The 23,718-nt window shown below is 42.3% G+C and overlaps 2 protein-coding genes across 11 annotated transcripts in view; both read right to left on the reverse strand.

The window, feature by feature from the left end:
* The window catches only part of dhrsx (dehydrogenase/reductase (SDR family) X-linked), a 293,939-nt gene that overhangs the window by 250,254 nt on the left and 19,967 nt on the right, over positions 1 to 23,718 (reverse strand). The window lies entirely within an intron of this gene.
* The window catches only part of LOC122550920 (E3 SUMO-protein ligase ZBED1-like), an 80,499-nt gene continuing 65,462 nt past the window's right edge, over positions 8,682 to 23,718 (reverse strand). For 5 of the 7 annotated variants that reach the window (XM_043692375.1, XM_043692374.1, XM_043692371.1 and 2 more), the window contains one exon: positions 8,682 to 11,367. In XM_043692375.1, the coding sequence (XP_043548310.1) occupies positions 9,324 to 11,315 (1,992 nt within the window). In that variant the 5' untranslated portion in view covers positions 11,316 to 11,367 and the 3' untranslated portion in view covers positions 8,682 to 9,323. Of the gene's footprint in view, positions 11,368 to 11,476; positions 11,808 to 12,037; positions 12,057 to 23,718 lie in introns of those variants that run through there. The other 2 variants (XM_043692378.1, XM_043692377.1) reach the window with 2 other exon arrangements.

Here is a 23,718-nt window from a genome sequence, read left to right on the forward strand (position 1 = left end):
TATCTAATTCAGAAGTCCCACAACACCAGCTTATAGTCCAACTGGTTTATTTGAAATCACGAGCTTTCAGAGCGCTGTTCCTTCGTTGGTCCTGACCTGATGAAGAAGCAGCTCTCCAAAAGCACATGATTTCAAATAAATCTGTTAGAATATAAGCTAGTGTCATGCGACTTGACTTTGTCCACCCCAGTCCAACACCGGCATCTCCACATCATGACCACAATCTTCCTTCAACCACCTTTTAACTACATATGAACCAGCCTCTTTTCACACTCCCTCTTTGCTAGTTTTATTTGGTCTTTCACCACCCTTAACCCTGGGTTCTCAATTGTATTGTTACATCTCTGGTGTCATCTAGAGATCCCTGGATTTATTTTGGTACCTTTCACCTCTGATTAAGTTTATCTTCACTATGCCTGAATTACCTATTTTTTTTCTTTCTTGAAAATTCAACTCCCATCTTTCCTGCTTATCTTGAATTCCAACTTATTCAGCTCAAATCCATTCTTATCCCCACTTAACTCAAGTTTGTTTTTCCCCAATTACTCACTCACTCTGTATTGTCCATTATCTTTTACTATGATGGCTCCACATCTCACTATACAGTGATCACTATCACCCAAATATTCACCCTTTACTCGAGACTTTATCTATTTGGACCTGATTTCCAATAACCAGCTCTAGCAGTGCCTCCTTTCTTAATGGACTGACAACAAACTATAGAAAATTTTCCTACACCCAGTCTGGGAATTCTTGCCCCTCTCTGCTTTTTACACCAGTCTATAGTCAGATAATTGAGTAATTACAATTGCACTACCACGTTTGCACCTCTCTGTAATTACTTTGAAAATGCATTCATTTACAGGTTATTGACTGTTAGAATACACTCGAAAGGCCATACAGCCTGCTCCTATTTATTTCACCATCATGTAGAATACCAGTGCTAAAAAAGCAGATGGAGAAATGTCACACGAGCAAATGTTCATCCAAATATTACCTCCAACTGTAATTTCTGGCTCACTGCATTTAACCAAAAATAGAACTGTCAACTTTCGGCAGCGGGTCTCGAACCAGACAGGTGGAAGTTAGTTAAGGTGAGAATAGAGTAAGAGCACAACTCTACGTGCTGATGAAAATGAAGTAATGAAAAGTCAAAAATAAAACATTAGCAATATTCAGCTTATAATCCATGTTTCAGAATAAGTTTAGGTTAGAGTATTAAAATTAAATGGATATATCTGATTGAGAAACTGATCAGAAGACTGAAGTTAATACAATTCAAAGAAACTTGGAGTTAACTACCGTTAAAAACTAACCAATATTTGGCATCAAGATCAGAGGGTGAAGTTTAAACAATGACCAACTTATTTCTGAACAACTTGGTAGAGCCAGGACATCCGCATAGAATAAACTGAAACCTGCCAATTCTGGGAAAGAGGATCATAAACATCTTCTCTCATGGGGTTTTATTTAATGATCCCATAATTTTATGGACCAATCAGATCCTTGAGTGAAACCTTGCTGGATAGCCCATAAGTTTAATTTTGTTCAATTTGTTTATTGTGGTGGTCAGTCACTGAACATATTCACAACAGGCTGTCAATATACTTTTCGCAAAATTATTGAACAAAATAAAAACCACAAAAACTATGTTATACTGTACAAGACTTATTTGAAATGGTCTTACTACAAATGCCAAAAATAAAGGTTCAACCTTATTACCCTAATAAAACCTTACAGAATCTCAAATAGTAAGCAGTCACCCCATTTCCTGCTCCATGTTCTTTTCTCAGTTGGCACAGCTATAATCAACTCCTTTTCGGCAGATATCTGCATTCATTTAATGAATGTCTTCAGCTAACACAGACTTTTTTTAAAATTAACAAGGATTCCTTAAACTCCATTTTCACAGACTTCTTTCCCAGACATTTACCAACATTAAACCACTCAGAACTTATTTGCTTCTGTCCTGTTTTTCTCTCTGAAAGAAACCTGCACGCTCACTGACCTTTGGTAATTCTAACTTTCAATACGAACTTTTGTCTCTGTCTTTGTGTCATAGGACAATTCATTGCTGGGCAACAGATCCATTTTTCTTCTCTCTTTTACCCTTGATTCTAAAGCACTGTGGCTACTCACCGCAAAGGTTTTTAATTCAATACATGTGAACAAATTTCTAGATATCCCTCAATTTATGGTAAAAGACAATAAACAGGTGCAGAATTGCAAACGAGTTCTCCATTAAAAGAAGTGCACAAACAGCAGAATATATATCAGCAAACCCAGTGGACCTAACAAAATCTAATACTGCAATCAACTGGCTTCTCTCTAGCCAAGCTGTGCCAATGCAGAACTATCAACATTAACAAAAAACACCACATTTACTAATAATCTAATTACTTCACGGCAAATGTATCCAGGCCTCTCAGTACTCTGTATGTATCAATGAGGTCCCTCATCATTCTTCTAAACTCCAAAGAATACAGATCCAAAATCCTCAATTGCTCCTCACATGACAAGTCGGTCATCCCTAGGATTATTCTTGCAAACGTTCTCTGGACCCCCTCCAATGCCAGCCATCCTTCCTTAGATACAGGGCCCAAAACTGCTCACAATATTCCAAATGTGATCTGACTAGAGCCTTATACAGCCTCAGCAGTACCTCTCTGCTCGTGTTCTAGCCCTCTTGAAATGAATACTAAATTCTATTTGCCTTCCTAACTGCCAATTGAACCCACGTTATCTTTAAGAGAACCCCGACTCATAAGCCACTTTGGGCTTCAAATTTCTGAAGCCTTTCCACATTTAGAAAATAGTCTACGTGCACATTCTTCCCGCCAAAGTGCATAACCTCACATTTTCCCACATGGCATTCCACCAGCTACATCTTTGCCCAATCCCTTACTCTCTCTGCCTTCTGTCAGTCAGCCAATCCTCTAACATGCCAGCACTTTGCTCTTATCTTATTTAGCAGCCTCCTGTTAAAGGTCTTCTGAAAATCCAAATAGATTACATCCACTGTTTCTCTTTTGTCTAACTTGGTTGTTACCTCCTCAAACAATTCTAACAAATTTGTCTGGCATGAACCCTTGACAAAGTTATGCTGACTCAGTCATTTTTCACCTTGCATTTTGAAATAGTCTGCAATATCGTCCATAATAATGGTTCTAAAATCTTACCAATGACCAAGGTCATGCTAATGGACCTATAAGTTTCCTATCTTCTACCTCCTTCCCTTCTTAAACAGAGGTGTTACATTAGCCATTTCCAGTCTATAGGATCCCCCCTGGTTCCAATTATTCTATAATCTCCTCAGCTGTCGCCTTCAGAATTCTGGCATGTAGTCAATCTGGTCTACGTGATTTATCCACCTTCAGACCTTTCAGCTTCTCCAGACCTTCTCCTTAGTTTTGCCAAACCATAAAGCCCCAGATCTCATTGCAATCTTGGTCTAAACATGGATGAGAGAGAGCTGAATTTAGGGTGAGGCATGACCTACAGCTCTTGGCATCGAGGCCACATTCAAATAGAAGTTCGGTACTAACAATGGCAGTAAAACTAAAATCAATCAGGGAAGCTTAGGGAGCAAAACAACTCAACTCCATGGCAACAGTGCAACACGTCTACTGGTCAGAGCATCCCAAGTTCAAACATCTTCAACTCATTTAACATTAGCCTTCCCTCAAGTTCAGAGTAGAGCTATTGACTGAGTACAGAGTCTTTGGCACCATTTACAACTTGTCAAGTACTCAAGCAATCTTTGCATATAATTATCACAACCTTAAACTGAAGTGGCAAGCAACAGTCATGCCACACAACTGCCAAGCAATGACCATCCGAGCAGGAGAAACTTAGTTTTGCTTAGTTAATGGCAGTGTTATCACCAAGTCCCTCATCATCAACATAAGGATCACTACTGACCAGAAACTTAAATGACTCATGTAAATGCTATGATTATTGGACCAAATCAGACTGACTATTCAGTGGTGAGTGGCTCTATCCACAACCTACAAGACATTATTCAGAAATGGAATATTCTCTACTTGCCTGAATGGGTACAGTTGGAGCAATCAAAATACATTGCTCCCCACAGCCCAGTTACACTGCTGGGTAGTGTCTAATTCACTGGCCTAATCCAGTGGTGAGTGCATAATCTACAAAGATATCACTGGAACAGCTCACTAATGCTGCACCTGCTTTATTTGTCAAACTGACAACTTCTTCCAGCCAGGCAGGATAGGGGGAGTAATGGGATAACAATCTCCCAGGTTTGCCTCTAAGTTACACATCAACCCAACATGTGCCTATACTGATGTTCCTTCAATGACACTCGGACAAAATTCCTGGCATTTCTTTACATGAGCAGCCTCATCAGGCAGGCTGCAGTGCTTCAAGATGGCCCCAACCATCACCTTTCCAGGGCAACCAATCTTGTTAGTGACACATCCAAAGAGCAAAGGAAAAAAAATTGCACCTGGATCTAAACATATCAAATGCCAACTTCTGCAATTACATGAAGCATTATTTGTTCATTAAGTAAAACACATGGCCATTATTTTATCTTTCAACCAACATCACAAAAAGATGATCTGGTCATCACCACATAGCTGTTTATGGAAGCTTGTTGGATACAACATAGCTTGCCTGTTCCTACGTTACAAATGTGACAAAAATTCATCAAGTGCTTAATAGGCTGTTGTAACATGTTTTTAAGCATTCTGAGGTGAAGGAAGGCATCCTATGAAAGTAAGTCTTTTTTTTCCTAATTGCAACATTTGCAACATCAAAGCCAATAACAGACCAGCATTTTGACCTTCATGCAGGGATTGCAGCTTTTGCACAATGCAGTTAAAAAATTGTTTCACTTCAACTGGTGCAAAGTCAAGACATTTTCACCATTAATCATTAGATTTAAAATAACTCAACAGAAGACCAGATATTTATTTCAAATCTTCTGTTCTCAATCAATGTGGTACAAATTATGTTTGTAAAACAACCTACCACAAATAAATTCAAGTTCTTTTAAAGATTCCAACAATGTGACACAAGCAAATGCACAAATTGTTACAATTATGATAATTAAGAGATGATTATACTTTAGAAAGAATGAAAGCGGTCATGTGACCTGTTCTGCAGTCTGACAAGCCTGGGTTATAGAGATAAGAAGGCTAAAATTGTTTTACTGAGAACGAGCAAAGTTATTTGTATCTGGAGACTGTGTCAGCTGTCTCATTAAAGACTGTGAGTCTGAAGTCCCAAAGAAGCTTTGTTGGTAAGAGTTGCAAATAGTTGTGCTGTAGGTTATCGATTTACTTCCAAGATTAAAGGCAGTTGAAATCAAAATGGCTAATTAGCATTTCTATCAAGATATAAGGTTGATGTGTTTCACTTTGCCATGGAGAAAGGGAGCAAGAAAATTATGAACTCAGACATTTGCTGCGCAAGAGGCCATTTACCCCATCATGTCTGCATCGATTGACCAAAAATTGAGTACAACAAACCCAATTTGCCACTTCTCGGCCCATAGAAATGGAGGGTGTGGCAATGCAAGTGAATAGGCACAAGTGGGTACTGCAGATGCTGGAGATTAGAGTGGTGCTAGAAAAGCACAGCAGGTCAGGCAGCATGTGAGGAGCAGGAAAATCGACATTTCAGGCCTTCATCAGGAATGCAAGTGACTATCCAAATGATGTGTAAATATTACAAGAGTTTCTGATTCAAATAGTGAGTTGCAGGCACCCACAACCCTCTGGGTGGTAAAAGTTCTGCATTCTCCTCTTAGCTTTCGACCTCTGAACTTTAATTTACATCCCTGAATTATTGACCAGACTACTGATGGAAACAGCGTCTTCCCAGCCATCCTTTCAGTGTCCCCCAATCTTATGGATTTTGATCTGGTCCCCTCTCAGCCGTAATTGCTCCAACCCCAACCAATTCAACCTTTCCTTATAATTCAGACCCTCCCCACTGAGGCAGCATCCTAATAAATTTCCTTTGGATTCTCTACACTGCAATCACATCCTTCCTATGAGGATCAAGACTGCACACACAACTCCAGTTTCGGCCTAACCAGTATTCTTTGCAGTTCCAATATAATCTCTTGTATTCTATGCCTCAGCAATAAAGGCACTGGCTTCTTAATCACCTTATCTAGCTGCCCTGTGACCTTCAGGGATTTGTGGATGTGCATATCAAGCTGCCTCTGATCTTTAATAGTTTCCAGGGTCCTACCATCCACAGTGTTGCCTTGCCTATGTTATGTGCATTACCTCACATTTTTCTGGACTGAATTCCATTTGTCACTGCTATGCCCAACTGACCAATCCATTGATATCCTCGCATAGTTTATAGTTATCTTCACTATTTACCATTCTACCATTCTCATGCCCTGTCATCTGTGAACTTCGGTCCGTACCATTAAAGTTCACCAAAACCAGCAAGGGACTCAGCTCCAAGGCTTGTAGAACACCTCTGGAAAAAGAGTTCTAGTCACAGGTTCATCCATCTATCATCAGCCACCACTACTGCTCCCTGCCACTCAGCCAATTTTAGATCCAACATTCTCATTTTGTCTTGGATTGTATGGAGTCTTTTGTTCTTAACCAGTCCACCATGAGGGACTGAATCAAAAGCATTGCTAAAGTCCATGCAGACCACATCAAATGCACCACCCTCATCAACTGCAACATTTGGGAGTAGAGAGCAGCAATGTCTTGCTGCAAGTGTACAAGGCCTTGGGTGAGATCACACCTGGAGTATTGAATGCAAGTTTGATCTCCTTATCTGAAGGAGGATGTTCTAGCTGTGGAGGCAATGCAACAGAGGTTTATCAGACTCATTCCTGAGATGGCAGGACTGACATATGAAGAGAGACAAGATCAGCTAGAACTGAGAATGAGGGGACGGCTCATAGAAATCTGTAAAATTCAAACAGGACAAGACAGGGTAAACACAGGAAGAATGTTCAAATGACCAGGGACGCCCAGAACCAAAGGGTCAGTTTATGGTTACGGCATAGGCCATTTAGGACTAAGATTAGGAGACATTTCTTCACCCGTAAAGTGATGAGCCTGTGGAATTCACTACCACAGAGAGCAGTTGAGGCCAAAACATTTAAGAGTTTTCAAAAATAGGTCAGACATAGTTCTTAGGGTAAAGGAGTAAAAATGAATAGGAGGAAGTGGGAATAAGGTTGATCAGGCATGATCATATTGAATGGCAGAGTGAGTCCAAAGGGCTAAATGGCCTACTCCTGCTCCTATTTCCTATGTTTAACACCCTAGTTACCTCCTCAAAAAATTCTATCAAATTTGTTTGCAATCAAGTTACAGGCTTCCCTGCACATAAGCCAATATCACAGAAATGGTCAGAGGGAAAAGACTTAGTGGCACTGGAAGCTACACAAACATATCCTGGAGAATGGCAGGCTCTCGATTTCCTGGCATGTCATGCAACCTTCTATAGATTCCAAGAAATTCATTCTGGCATTATCAGGAGTGATAAACAGTCTTTGAAACAGGCTTTACTGCTGAAGGACTTAAGGAATCCTCTAAAAATGGAGGAGTGTATGTCCTGGAGACAGTCTCTCAAATTTAAGTCTTAACAGAATGGTCACGTGGGAACCCACTGAAAACTGGAAGCTACTGTGACTGTTACAGCATTGTAGTTCCATTGAGAGCACAATGGTTAAGTAGTATAAAAGAGTAATGCTCCATTCTATACTTTGCGGTATGGGTGGCATACAAAAGCAAAATAATGTTAAATGAAGAATGGTTACGGCAAAAGCTTAAAAATCTTGTCATGTCATTCACTTTTTAAAAGTTATCAGCATCCTAATTGTCAAAATATCATACCTGTTTAGTGGCTTCCCATAAAACATGTAAGATTGGAGCATTTTTACAGTAAACCTTAATTTTTAAGACTGCACAAAATAAAACTATTGTCCATTCAATGTTTAAAATTATGATCTGGGATTTCAGATACCATTTAAACAACAATGGGTTTTATTGCCTGTGCATTCTCACAGGCAAAAATACTCTCCTTTGTGAATACACCATTTCGGTCCAGCACAAGTCTGGGGTTACAGCCACCGGGACGATCATTGACAATGAATTGTGTGCGCTACAAATTGAAGTATAAAAATAAATGAGCTCCACTTCAAAGCTTTGATGAATTGATATCAATTCCACTGTATAACTCAAATGTGAAACAATACATTTTACACCATTAAAGTTGTTTTGATGGTGAGTCCACAGCATCACTGTAGGCAAGCAGAGTTTATTAGACAGTTTTATAAATATGCTGAATTTAATTTCTGAAAATTTTTAATATTAAAACTGTTGATTTGGAGAAATAATATTGATGTTCGACGACCAATACAAGGAAGTCTTTCCAAGGCACAATGCCTCCTTACGCATCCAGTGAAGGAACACAGAAGCAGGTCACAGATATCCAGCGGCTCTGAATAGTAACTGAGCTTTAATACAAGAACATCCTAGCAATTTTGCACAATTGGAAATGTGGCTTATGTGCTGTGAAACAGCAGTAGCCGTTAAACAACTGTGTGATAAGCCATACAGAACAGAAATTAGACAATAAGCATTACTGCATTATGTCACAATGGCAAGACATCATGACACAGATTCAATTTGTGACCACTTAAATGACAAGCAAGACAATAATAAAGTATATTTAAAGTTTATTTTATACAGTCCTTCATGGGTTGCTTCCTTGAAGCTTAAAACAAATCAACAATTCTTTCCATTGCCTCCCCAGTTAAATCCCAGTATGTAACACTTGAAATATTGAGCATTATTTGCAGCCTGCACAGCTTAAAGTTATATTTAACAATAGTTATGTCATAAAAACTGGTATTGAAGCACAGTTAAGGGAATCATAGAATATTACTCAGTCTATCTTTACTGTAATAACTAAAAATGTAAAACTTATTGCAGCTGCATTTTAGTACAGAACCAATATTAATTCTCTGTCACATTCTGGTCCAGGAAGAAAGATGACATCAATCCTAGCAATCTAGGTTATTTAAGCAGAACTTCTTTTGAATCTGTACAGCTGATCATGTATTATTGTATTTTTGTGTGTACGTATTATCTCATATTATAAATACAATTGAAGTTTTCGAATCTGCTGCAAGAACAAAGTATAAGCTGTCTGATTCAGACAGTCAGATCAACAAAAAGAATTCAAAATTCTTTTATTTCAAATTGATGGCAAATCATGACTTGGATTACCCCTCAGGTTTTTTTTCCTTTCACCACTGATCCTGGTCTTTGTCCCTCAATATCTTCCTGTTAGGCAAGTTCTCATTCATTATCATCATCCACAGCTACCTCCCGATCGACCCTTGTGTTCTCGTACAGGAACAGGAGTCGATCGACCTCCGCCGGGGCCAGCTGGTTTCGCTTGGCATTCACCAGATTCCCTGCGGCGCTGAACAGGCGCTCAGAAGGGAGGCTGGTAGCTGGAATGCACCAGTACTTCTGCAGCAGTTTGCTCAAAGTGGGAAATAAGGCTACACGATCAGACCACCAGATGAGCGGATCTTCATTCAGTTCCAGCACCTTCTGTGATTTGAAGTTGTTCAGCTCTTCCACAACCTGGGCACGCCATCCATCTTGGCCCTCATCTCTGCTGCCCGCCTGCCCGAATATCTCTGCCAGCATGAAGTTGATGCTGCCAGTGCTGTAGGGCTCCACCAATACTGTCCGTTTTTTCAGGGGAGGCTCTTCAAGGGCAAAGCCTCCCTCTGCTTTCGCAAAACTCTCAATGCCCTTCTCCAAGAGGGCAGTGGCTTCCTCCAAGATCTTGTTCTCGACCTGCTTCTGTTGTGAGGCTGAAAGGAATGGAACTTTCTTGTACCTTGGATCAAGAAATGTCGCACAGTGGAGAAACAGCTCCAGCTCTGGGGACAACGCATATGCTTCAGACAACTCTTTGGCGATGGTCTCCTTCACAGCACTGAGCACATGAGAGTCTGAATCATCGACTTTCAACGTCGAATTCAAGAGGACATGCAGCAGAGGTTTGACCATGCTAATGAGTGGGTATTTGGACTTGCCCATCATCTCAGTGGCCTGTTGAAATGGCTGCAGTAATTTCACCAACCCATCTATGGTGCTCCATTCACTGGCTTCTGGCATCAATTGGTAACTCATGCTGTCCTCAAACAGCACTGCAGCAATCGCGATTTGCTGCTCCCTCAGCCGCTGTAACATAGAGAGGGTGGTCCCCCAACTACTACAATCATTAACCAATTGATGCTGTAACAAATACTGCTGCTTCTGCTTCTCACGCAGCATGCACACTGCCCTTGGTGTCATTTTAAAATACTCGACCAGTTTAGTGCATTTCAGAAGGAGGATGCAGAGTTTAGGGAGTTGGATCGCTCGGTTTATCCCCAGGTTGATTGCGCGACCGAAACATGGCATGTGCACAGGGAGATTCAGAAGTGAGCAAGCATTCACTACATTTTCACTGTCGCTACTGGTAGTAGCACCCAACACATTTTTGCTGATGCCCCATTCTCTAAAGGTCTCAACAAGCGCATGGGCCAAGTTCTCCGTGGTATACTCATCCACCACTTCGAACGTGGCTAGACACTTGGAAGTGAACTTTAAAATGTTGGCACCACTGCCCATACCACCTACAAAGTGAGCAGTCAAAGACATGTAGTATCGGTTTCGAGCCTGCACAGTCCATAGGTCAGCAGTCACCCCACACCACAGTGCCGCAGCCAACTCCTTCTCCACAGCAGTCCGGACAGTGTGATACCGCTCTGGGATAGCTTTGGTCGAGAAATGCTTCCTGTTAGGGAGCTCGTACCTTGGATCCGCCATTTTAAGCAGTTTCTTGAACGTTTGTTCCTCTACCACAGAGACAGGATACAGACCTTCGCAGATAAAGTTGGTAACCATCGAGGTCATTTCTTGGTGCCGTTTACTATCTTGGCTGTAGCAGGTCTTGAAGATTGGATCTTGATGACTCAGGTATGCGCTTTCAGATTCAGATTTCAAAAGGTTGGAGGTGAATGGCTCCCTAACTTGCTCAGCATTGCTCTTTACAACTTGGTGGAATTCACTGGGATGATTCTTTTCAAGGTGGTAGGCAAGATTGGAGGTGTTTCCTGAATATGCAATTTGGGCCCTACAAACTCTACAATAGATCTTCTTCCATTGCAGTATGCATCCTTCAGCATCGGTATCAAATCCAAAATACTTCCAAACTTTACTTTTTGCTCTTGGGTGGCAGACCAGTTTCAGGTCAGAGTTGGAACCTTCTGGGGTCTTGTGCTCCATGGTTCCTCAGTCGTAATTCTACACACTGGGCCTTCATCCATTTATTGTTAACCTAACAATCAAACAGAAGAGACAACACGGCATTCAATTTTTTTTGGTTATAAAAAAGGACACGGCATTTCAAAGTTTTATAGACTGTGTTTGAACAGGAAATAACTTACCTGATCAATTAAGTAAAAAGAAATGACAATACTGCAAATACAAAGGCAGGGCAACTCAAAAGGACAACCTGTGAGCTGACATGTTGATGAGCAAACAGAATTTGCCAAGCAAGCATGCTGGCTGATGGGCTAAGACAGGCACATAATGAAAAAGCCTGAAATGTTTAATATATGGGCAGGGTTGCATCCTGTTTACACACTGGTATCTATTATCGTTGCCAGCAAAAAGATGCCAAGACTGTCACTGAACATCGTCACAGTCAAAGTCTTTGCATTTACAGAAGGGAAATGAATGCCTTCAAACCAACAACCACTTAAAATGAACAATTATTTCTGTTCAAACTTTTAACTCCTGTTCAAAGAGACAAATTGCGGTTTAAAAACCACTGACATTCTTGATCGGGATTCACACAAGAACAGCATTTACTGGGACAAAAGAGGGGGGCTGTGGCCAAAACGGACATATTATCCTCAAAAGAAAAGTAAAGTCGAATGGGGAAAAACAGGTATTATTGACCCATTTCTCCCAAAAGCAGATCTCCTATGTACTAGAGTAGCTACCTTCTCAGACAATTCAAACAGTGAGTGAATTCACAGTCATCTTGTGCAGCCTAGTGAAATTATTGCACACTCACTGCCTGTGCAAGTAACTTAACCAGGAAGTGAGAAAGGCAGCACACCCATAGGAAAAATATGCTAACCACAATGTAAAAACAAGGAGTTGTTTAAATGTACAGCTGGCTGTACAAATACAGCCCAGCAATATAACAAGATGATTTCCACATTAACAGAAGCTACAGTCAGAATCACAGCTCTATAATGCAAAATGCGGCACTGGTGAAGTCAGTTTCCTAAGTATGAGCTTGCTAAATGTGCTGATCAGCAAAGAGGAATCAATAGTATGCCATACAGTTAATGACAGTCGATACCATACAATTAGTGTTTTTGCAGAATTATAATAGGATGAAAACAGGTCTTTCCACCCAAATGTGTGCTGCTGTTTGTACTCTACATTACCAAAGGCTTTTGACATATTTTACTTTTCCTTTTTCTCAAGTGTCCTTGTCGAGTGTAATTTTGAAAGCATCTAAAGTACAAACAAAATACTATGTATGCTGGAAACTTGAATAAAAACAGAAAAAAAAAGTCTGACACAAGATCACGGACATGAAATATTGATTGTTTCTCTCTCCATTGATGCTGCCAGACCTACTGAAATACTGCTAGTCCTTATGTCTTAACTATTCCATGTGGCGACACATTTCACACTCTTGTGAGTTTATCCTTTAGATTGTGCTTAAAAACAACTGCTCCCTTTTTGGATTAAATAACCATTACAATATAATTTCTCAGCATCCATTTACTCATATTAAGTTTGCACTTCAGAACTTCCAAGATCATCAGTTGCCTGGTGGAAACTGTTAGGAAATACTGCTAAGTCAAATTGCCCAAGAAAGCTGCATCACCACGTGTGTGGAAAAAAAAGACTGTTAATGCATTCTGGATAATTTAGTGCCTCAACAGCTATTAAGTATGCTCTTTCGTGGGAGGTACAGTGGCACAGTGGTTAAAACTATTGCCTCACAGCGCCATAGACCTGGGTTCAATTCCCGCCTTGGGCAACTGTCTGTGTGGAGTTTGCACATTCTCCCCGTGTCTGCGTGGGTTTCCTCTGGTGCTCTGGTTTCCTCCCACAGTCCAAACATGTGCAGGTTAGGTGAATTGGCCATAATGTTAGGTGAGGGGTAAAAACAATGACTGCAGATGCTGGAAACCAGAGTCTAGATTAGAGTGGCGCTGGAAAAGCACAACAGTTCAGGCAGCATCCGAGGAGCAGAAAAATCGATGTTTCGGGCAAAAGCCGGTAAAGGTAGGGGAATGGGGAATGGGGAATGGGGAATGGGGAATGGGTCTGGGTGGGTTACTCTTCGAAGGGTCGGTGTGGACTTGTTGGGCCGAAGGGCCTGTTTCCACACTGTAAGTAATCTAATCTAATCTAATCTAATCTAATCTTTCACAGCAACCTGTCATGGTTACAAGTAGTTTATTTGGAGGGGAAAAAAAATCTGAAACAAACCATTTGCAAGTTTTTTGGTCAATCCTCTGATGGTTCAGGCATACAGAGCAGATGGATTCTAAAATCACTCTTCCGACAAGGTCCAATCAATGAGATTGGCTCATGTCACACCATCAATGCCCTGGGACTAGTTAAGGTGCAGGGGCAATTATGCCAATTTCCCTTCCGATTATGATATAATGACCTCTGTTAGAAATGTTCACTTCAGACAAAATGGGTTGTCATACTTTCCTTGCAAGATTAAACCTATTGATATTCACTGCCCTAGTTAAGGCATGAAGGGCAGCCAATCCTGTGAAAGGGCAGATGGTACCTGTTGAATGGTACCCTAAAAGTCACAACGTGCAGGAGAAGAAGGAACATCAGAGTGTACAAGAAATAGTCAGATGCTACTTAGCATCTCGAGCTTCTTCAATTACTCCATAAGGTTACGTTTAACTGCGAATTAACTCTTGTACATGAGTGTTTGTTCTCTTGCTCAACATACCAATCTCAGATTTAAGATCAACAAGGAGGAAAAGGGTATGGGCAGCCAGGAAAGTGGAGTTGAGGTCACAACTGGATCAGCCATGATCGTACCAAAAGGCAAAGCAACCCTGAGGGACTAAATGACATATGCCTACCCATAATGTGGGCAATCCTGGAGTGCAAGTATCATTCTGGTAAATACATGTTGCCCTTCCTCCAATACAAATGTGGGTAGTGTGCTTACAGCATTCCAGATGTGCTCTAACTAGGTTGCATATAGATGAAGCATGACTTGCACGTCCTTGCATTACAATCCATTAGATACAAATTCCAAAAGAGAAAATGCTGGAAAATCTCAGCAGGTCTGGCATCTGTAAGGAGAAAAGAACTGACGTTTCGAGTCTAACTGACCCTTTGTCAAAGCTAAAAAAAGGGAGAAATAGGGAGGTATTTATACTAGGCTGAGAGAAGGTGAGTCGTGGCTTCAGTGTTTAACACACTGCCACCTCTCTTCCAGGAATGCCTACCCTGAAGAAGTACTGCTCTTCGCTCCGACAGGAATTTCGTTTGTCTCTCTCCCCCGTCCACCTTCACGGTTTTCCTTTTCTCTCTCAGTGTTAGGCAAGGTATTTACTAAGACTCGTTTCCACAGCCAGATTTCCTTCCTCGGTGACTGTCTTCGCCTCCGACTTACTCCACGTGGATTTCAACTCAAATTCCACCCTGCATGCAGCCTCCATGATTACAGGTACTTGCACGACATATAACATTTTTCCAACTGCTGTTCTCGCCGCATCCTAATAGCCACACTCAGGGCCATGCGGCGCCACATGAAAGCACTCGACACCTCTCTCCAGCAGCACCGACTTACCCTCTCTCAAAGCTGCCCCGGTCCACAGTTTCATATCATCCTTCGTATTATTCAATGCTTTAACTCCAAACTTTTCCTGTTTCTTGCAGATGTTAAGGAACGCAAGCTTCAACTTCTCATTCGCACGCCTGCCTACCTTCCAACAGTCCCAATCCCTCGAACCCATGTCTTCCAACCCCAGTCCTTGCCGTGTGTTCACCATACCCTCTGACCTTCCCCTCTCTGAGGCTGAGCGTGCTGTTCTCAGCAAAGGACTCAGCTTTGTACCCTTACGTCCCCCTGCCAGGACAACTTCCTGCCCTCGATCTTTTCATTGACAATTGTCGACGGGACATTGGCCGCCTTAATTTCTCTGCCCCTCTTACCCATTCCAACCTCTCTCCATCCGAACTTTCTGCCCTTCGCTCCCTTAGGTCCAACCCCAACCTTGTCATCAAACCTGCTGACAAAGGCGGTGCTGTTGTCATCTGGCGTACTGACCTCTACCTCGTAGAGGCTGAGCGCCAACTTTCAGATTCCTCCTCCTACCTCCCCCTGGAGCATGACCACACAACTGAACATCAAGCCATTGTCTCCAACACCGTGACTGACCTCATTTCCTCCGGATGCCTCCCCCCCCATAGCTTCCAACCTCAGTCTCCCAACCCTGGACAGCCTGTTTCTACCTACTCCCTAAAATCCACAAGAAGGACCGTCCCGGCAGGCCCATTGTGTCAGCATGCTCCTGCCCCACTGAATTTATTCCTTCCTACCTTGACTCCATCCTTACTCCTCTAGTTCACTCCCCCCCCACCTACATCCGGGATTCCTCTGATGCCCTGCGACACATTGACAGCTTTCAATTCACAGGCCCTAACCACCTGACGTGCAATCTCTTTACACCTCCATCCCACACCAAGTCGGCTCGAAAGCTCTTCGCTCCTTTCTTGAAAAGAGGCCTGAACAATCTCCATCCACCACCACTCTCCTCCGCCTGGCTGAACTTGTTCTCTCTCTCTCTACAACTTCTCCTTCAACTCATCCCATTTTCTCCAAATCAAAGGTGTCGCAATGGGTACCCACATGGGTCCTAGCTATGCCTGTCTTTTCATGGGGTATATGGAACATTTCTTGTTCCAGGCCTACCCAGGTCCCCTCCCACAACTGCTTTATTAGTACATCAATGACTATTTCGGTGCGGCTTCATGCTCTCGTCCTGACCTGGAAAAATTCATAAACTTTGCTTCCAGTTTCCATCCCTCCATCACCTTCACCTGGTCCATCTCCGACACTTGCCTTCCTTTCCTTGACCTTTCTGTCTTCATTTCCGGCAATAGTCTATCCACTAATATCCATTACAAGCCCACTGACTCCCACAGCTATCTGGACTACAGCTCTTCTCATCCTACGTCCTGTGAGGACTCTATCCTTTTCTCTCAGCTCCTTCGCCTCCGCCTCATTTGTTCTGATGAGGCCACTTTCCAAAGTGGTGCTCTTAATATGTGCTCCTTCTTCTCCAACCATGGCTTCCCACCTACAGTTGTTGACAGGGCTCTCAACAGCGTGCGATCCCCTCCCAGAACAAGGATAGGGTCCCTCTTGTTCTCACCTTTCACCCCACCAGACTTCACATGCAAAGAATAATCCTCCGCCATTTTAGCCAACTCCAACATGACACCACCACTAAACACATCTTCCCTTCCCTCCCCCTGTCTGCATTCCGCCCCATCACACCTAAATCCTCTCCCATCACACATGACACCTTCCCATGCAATCGCAAAAGGTGCAACACCTGCCCCTTTCCTTCTTCCATGCTCACCATCCAAGGCCCCAGACACTCATTTCAGATTAAGCAGCGTTTCACTTGTACCTCTTTCAATTTGGTCTATTGCATTTGTTGCTCCCAATGTGGTCTCCTCTATATCGGAGAGACAAAATGCCAACTGGGTGATCGCTTTGCTGAGCACCTTCGGTCCGGACGCAATTAGGTACCGGGCCTTCCCATGGCTTGCCACTTCAACACACAATCCTGCTCCCATGCCCACATGTCTGTCCTGGGCCTGCTGCAATGTTCCAGTGAAGCCCAACGCAAACTGGAGGAACAGCATCTCATCTTCCAACTGGGCATGTTACAGCCTGCCGGTCTCAATATTGAATTCAACAACTTCAGATGATTATCCCATCTCAACCCCTCTGTTTTCATTCTGCTCCGTAATTTTATTTCATTTATTTTATTTACCTTTTTCTTAAAAAATTTTTAATTTTTTTTCCCCACTGTTCTGTACCTCTTATTTCTTGATTGTCTCTATTCCTCTCGCTCCCCACTCTCTTATCACCTTTTCCCTCTCCTCTTCCCCCTTTGCTACCCTTCTCCCCGTTTTCCATTTTGTCTCCGCTTCACCCATCCCTCCCATATTTTGTCACATAGCACTGGCTTCAGCCTTGGTCATTCACAGCTCCTAACCTCCCTATAATCTCTCTATGGACTGTCATTATTACCTCTTTATTGCTATCTTTGCTTCTGGAGCCATGACTCACCTTCTCTCAGCCTCGTATAAATACCTCCCTATTTCTCCCGTTTTTTTAGCTTTGACAAAGGGTCAGTTAGACCCGAAATGTCAGCTCTTTTATCTCCTTACAGATGCTGCCAGACCTGCTGAGATTTTCCAGAATTTTCTCTTCTGGTTTCAGATTCCAGCAACGGCAGTAATTTGCTTTTATCCAGATACAAATTCCATTTGCCTTTTAGTCAGAGGGATGTACAGCATGGAAACAGACCTTTCGATCCAACTCGTCCATGCCACCAGATATCCCAATCCAATCCAGTCCCACCTGCCAGCCCATATCCCTCCACACCCTTCCTCTTCATATACCCATCCAAATGCCTTTTAAATGTTGTAATTGTACCAGCCTCCACCACTTCCTCTGGCAGCTCATTCCATACACGCACCACCCTCTGCGTAAAAAGGTTGTCCCTTAGATCCCTTTTATATCTGTCCCTTCTCACCCTAAACCTATGCCCTCTAGTTCTGGACAGCCCACCCCAGGGAAAAGACTTTGTCTATTTATCCTGTCCATGTCCCTCAATTTTGTAAACCTCTATAAGGTCACCCCTCAATCTCCGACACTCCAGGGAAAACAGCCCCAGCCTGTTCAGCCTTTCCCTATAGCTCAAATCCTCCAACCCTGGCAACATCCTTGTAAATCTTTTCTGAACCCTTTCCAGTTTCACAACATCTTTCCGATAGGAAGGAGACCAGAATTGCATGCAATATTCCAACAGTAGCCTAACCAATGTCCTGTACAGCCGCAACATGACCTCCCATCTCCTGTACTCAATACTCTGACCAATAAAGGAAATTATACCAAACGCCTTCTCCACTATCCTATCTATCTGCGACTCCATTTTCAAGGAGCTATGAATCTGCACTCCAAGGTCTCTTTGTTCAGCAACACTCCCTAGGACTTTACCATTAAGTGTATAAGCCCTGCTAAAATTTGCTTTCCTCACATTTATCTGAATTAAACTCCATCTGCTACTTCTCAGCTCATTGATCAAGATCCTGTTGTAATCTGAGGTAACCTTCTTCACTATCCACTACACCTCCAATTTTGGTATCATCTGCAAACTTAGTAACTATATCTCTTATGCTCGCATCCAAATCATTTATATAAATGACACAAAGTTTGAGATTACTTTTCATATCTGCCCGTGGAAGAGAACAAGAAAGTTAAAAAGTAATGCCCACTGGTAATTCATAGTTATCATTAAAACGCAACCCTGATGCTAAGAATTTCTCCTTTATGAGACTTTCTTTCAGACTTTCACATTAAACAGAGTTATGACTTTCTGGCTTTCCAATCCATTCAGTATATCTTTATTTTCCTGTTTAATGCACTGAGCAAATTGATGGACCTGAAATGTAATTTTTCATTTCAATTTTAACAGTCCACACACCATTTAACATCAGATTAGTTGTAGATTATTACTTTGGTGACCCTTGAATAACACAGAAAATTGGCTTACTGTCATTGGTCTGCGCAAATTATTAAAAGGAAGGACAAATACTCAACTCTAAGATTGTTCTGCACTGCAAAGTTCTTTCTGAAAGGGATCATTGGGAGTTATATTTAAAAAGGTATTTTGTCGATTTTTCATCGTGTAGTTCATTATAGTCTCATTCATAAAAATTTCCTTGTTAAAAGAAGCCATGCAAAAGTATGCATTGCAATATATCACAATATATTCCTTGCCATTACTAGAGGAACAGAATGTTTGATAACATATAAATTTAATCTTTGCAAACTACTTTAACAGTCATTAATCATCTTAAAATAAACAACTCAGTTAAAATAACAATTTCGCATAGCCACATTAATCACTGTGATACCAGTGGACATTATGTACTAAATTCTACTTAATACTATTCAAATTCCCATGGTGATCCACAAAAGGAGTCAAAGCCAAGAGCCATGTTCAGCTAAAGTATGATTAGCTGTCAAAGTATAATGTGACCATGATATAAGGAAGTAAGTCAATCCCATTTTTTTTTTCAAAGTAGTAATTCATTCGGTCTTCGGTAATTCAGTTGGCTAGATAGCTGGTTTGTTATGCAACAGCTGTGGTTACAATGAAGGACTGTATTTCGCAACCCTTCCCCTCGCCTAAGGTGTGGTGACCCTCAGGTCTGTTTCTAATGAGAGGGCAGCCCTATGGTCTGCTAGGTTTGTGGTGCCTTTAACTTTTACCCTTAGTTAAATAATGTTTTGATTGACTGGAGCTAAATGGAAAAGCTTCAAAAGGTCTAAGGGGCAGAGAAGAAATGCTTGGAGAACAGGAAGACAAGAAAGTATACAACTGAGAGAGAACAATATTAGTGGAAGGGCGAAAGCATAACAAATGTCGACAGGAGATTTCAATTATATATGTGGACATAGCAATTCAGAATAAAAACACTTAAAGCAAAAGCATGAGGCTAGATGGTAGGACGTTATGGGCAAGTAAGACAAGTAACATTAAAGGGTTCAGAAAAGATTTACAAGGATGCTGCCAGGGTTTGAGGGTTTGAACTATAGGGAGAGGCCGAATAGGCTGCAGCCGTTTTCCCTGGAGCGTCGGAAGCTGAGGGGTGACCTTATACAGATGTATAAAATCATGAGGGGCATGATTTGGAGGTGCCAGTGTTGAACTGGGGAGTACAAAGTTATAAATCACACAACACCAGGTTATTCTCCAGCAGGTTTAACTGGAAGCACTAGCTTTCAGAGCACTGCTCCTTCATCAGATGGTTGCAGAGTATAAGATTGTAAGACACAGAATTTGTAGCAAAAGTTTACAGCATGATGTAACTGAAATTATATATGGGTATGGATATGGTAAATAGGCAAGGTCTTTGCCCCAGAATAGAGGAGTCCAATTCTAGAGGGCATAGGTTTAATGTGAGAAGGAAAAGACTTAAAGGGACCTAGGGGGTAACGTTTTCATGCTGAGACTTGTGCATGTAGGAAATGAACTGCCAGACGAAGTGGTGAAGGCTGTTACAAGTACTACATTTAAAGATATCTGAATGGGTATATGAATGGAAAGAGTTGAGAGTAATATGGGTCAAATGGTGGCAAATGGGACTAGATTAATTTAGAATATCTGGCATGGACGAGTTGGACCGAAGGGTCTCTTTCCATCCTGTACAACTCAATGACTGTAAATAGTCATACAAGTCCAGGGGAAGTCACCAAAGTCATAGTGCACCATAGGATTGCTCTCTCATAAGAGTGAGATGACTGATAGCAGCTTAATCTGAGGTAATTATGCCTCATGCCGAGGGGAGAGGTTGAAGAGAAGAGTCCTTCACTGTAACCTCAGCTGCTGCAGGAATTGAACCCATGCTGCTTGTATCATTCTGTGCTGCAAAGCAGCCATCCAGTGAACTGAGTGATCCAATCCACACAACTAGGTAAAATACAGAAATAAAGTTACTAAACCCAATACGTTGTGTAAAATATTCTTAATTCAGTTCAGATTTGTTCAATTTGATCAATTGAGCCAGTAGTGCAACCAGTAGTGTTTCACCCTAGTGTTATACAGTTCAAAATACAAAATCTATCAGCAGAAAATCTACTGCTGAGCCATGACTCGTGGCTTAAGCAACATGCAGTGCAAATAAACTTTCAAACATTGATCTTTACATTAACTGAACTCCTCCTGACAAAGTGGTTGTCACAGTCAGTGGACCATATAGAGTAAAATTGAGCAAGATAAAATGCAAAAACACATTCACTACAGAAACAATTCATTTTTAATCACTAAGAATAGTCTTAGACAGACTCTTCACCACACTGAAGCTTTTCTACAAGTTTGTTGGAGCCAGTTTTGTAACGTTGAAATCCAGCATCAAAATTCAAGACTCTGACTATGCTGCTTTTCAGCAGAGATTTGCATTTGATTTCATGGTGCCATAGGACAGTGAACAGGTCTGAAAAGGCTACTGGCCTACCAAGGCTCTGCCACAGATGATATTACAGAATTGCATATTTTACATGCAAGTACAGCACAAAAACAGACTATAAACAATGCCCTTTGACAGACCTCTCCTCCCACTATTCGACTTGATAATCCTTTCACCATTTTGTTACCCTGTTTCATCAAATCTGAAATCTACAGCTCCCATGAAAACACAAGCCGCCCAATGCCTACAATATTCCCACTACCTCTGTTGCTTTGTTTACAGATATCTAGTTAGCTTCTTCAAATTGCAGTGAAGAAGCAACTGTTGTTCATCACTGAAATAGCAAATTTAAATTCTCACATTTCATTGCTCATTTCTTGAAATGGTGGCAGCACAATATAGCAGGGCACACCAAAGGCTCCCTGCACATCTCAAAATGTGCTGCCTGTGCTGCACATTATCAATCAGGTAATTCCTCACTTGGAAAGAGAACAGAATCAAGAGACTCTGAACATTCAGGCGACAGTGAGCACTGCAGATGCTGGAGATTAGAGTCAAGAGGATGTTGCAGGAAAAGCACAGGTTAGGCAGCATCTGAGGAGCAGGAAAATTGACATTTCAGACAAAAGCCCTTCATCAGGAATGGGTTGGGAGCTTCGGGGATGGAGAGATAAATGGGAGGGAGGTGGGACTGTGCAAAAAGGTAACTGAGGGTGTGATAGGTGGATGGAGGTGAGGGTAATGGTGATAGGTCGGATGGGAGGGTGGAAGGATTGGGGGAAGGAAGCTGGACAGATGGGATGGGTCATGAGGATGGTGCTGAACTAGAAGGTTGGAACTGGGGTAAGGTGTGGGGAGGGGAAATGAGAAAGCTGGTGAAATCCACACTGGTGTCATGGGGTTGAAGGGTCCCAAGGAGGAAGTTGAGGCATTCTTCCTCCAGGCGTTGGCTGGTGAGGGAGTGGCGATGGAAGCGGCCCAGGACCTGCATATCCTTGGCGGAATGGGAGAGGGAATTGAAGAGTTCGGCCACGGGGTGCTGGGGTTGATTGGTGCGGGTGTCCGGAGATGTTCTCTGAAGCGCTCTGCGAGTAGGCATCCTGTCTCTCCAACGTAGAGGAGACCGCATTGAGAGCAACGTACAGTAAATGACCTGTGGAAGTGCAGGTGAAACTTTGATGGATGTGGCAGGCTCCATGACCTGACATGCAGGTCCTGGGTCTCCTCCATCGCCACTCCCTAACCACCCGACGCCTGGAGCAAGTACGCCTCACCTTCTGCCTTGGGAGCCTCCAACCCCATGGCATCAATGTGTATTTCATCAGTTTCCTCATTTCCCCTCCCCCCACCTTATCACATTTCCAATCTTCCAGCTCAGCACCGCCCTCATGACCTTTCCTACCTGCTCATCTTCCTTCCCACCTACCTGATCCATCCTCCTCTCCGATCTATCATCTTTAACCCTACCTCCATCCACCTATCACTCTCAGTTACCTTCCTCCCAGTCCTACACAGGGACGTGGCTTTATTTGGGCACTCTTCTGCCCTCCATCCATGCCTCCAGGTACGCCTGGATTGAGTGCATTGAGGCCCTGTCCTCCAATCCAACAGACAGGCTCGTACCCCTGCCTCGCCCACCACTCCCGCAGGAACAGATTTAAACAGGACAGTGCTGCAAACTTTTGTTAATTGACCACTTCTCAACTGGTGATGAGAACTTAATTCCTGGAGTGGAGGGAAGGTGGTGGGTATCTCCCAATTCTCTTTGCCTCCTGCCACCTACATCAAACATGTCTCAGGAGAGGAAATTTCCATCCAATGCCTGAAAAAGAAACGAAAGGAAGTACATTCTTCTACAGATTAACTTTCAATTACATTTAGTTCAATAAAATCACTGCTAATGCTCCACACTAACCCCATATCCTCTCTCTTTTCTCAAAGCCTCAATACAAATTAAAATACTGGGGATGATGGATGAAGGTCATCTACCCAAAACGTTAACTCTGAATCATCCTAACTCGCTGTACCAGTGCTGGCTGTCTGATCTGCAGAGTATTTTGATTCTCCCTTTAGTCCAAAACACTCTTGGCTTAACACAACAAATTAATTCAAAAACTCTACATTGTAACAGAAGTACATATATTTCACAACGTGGTCTCATGCAAACATGTAAAAACCTCTCTATGGATTCTATTTGCATATTATTCACTATATGACCTAATGGTTGGGTGAAAGGTCAAGGTCTCTTGTGTAATGTTTCTGTTATTCTTTGATAGAATATTCCAGAGGTCCTACCACTATAATAAAACCAATAGTTACACTACAATCACATGCAAATTAGAGAGTCTGTGACTCCTCGGCCCATCAGCCCATCGTCCCATTGTACTCTGAAATACCTTCT

The sequence above is a fragment of the Chiloscyllium plagiosum genome, chromosome 6, assembly GCF_004010195.1.
Source record: "Chiloscyllium plagiosum isolate BGI_BamShark_2017 chromosome 6, ASM401019v2, whole genome shotgun sequence".
Lineage (NCBI taxonomy): Eukaryota > Metazoa > Chordata > Chondrichthyes > Orectolobiformes > Hemiscylliidae > Chiloscyllium > Chiloscyllium plagiosum.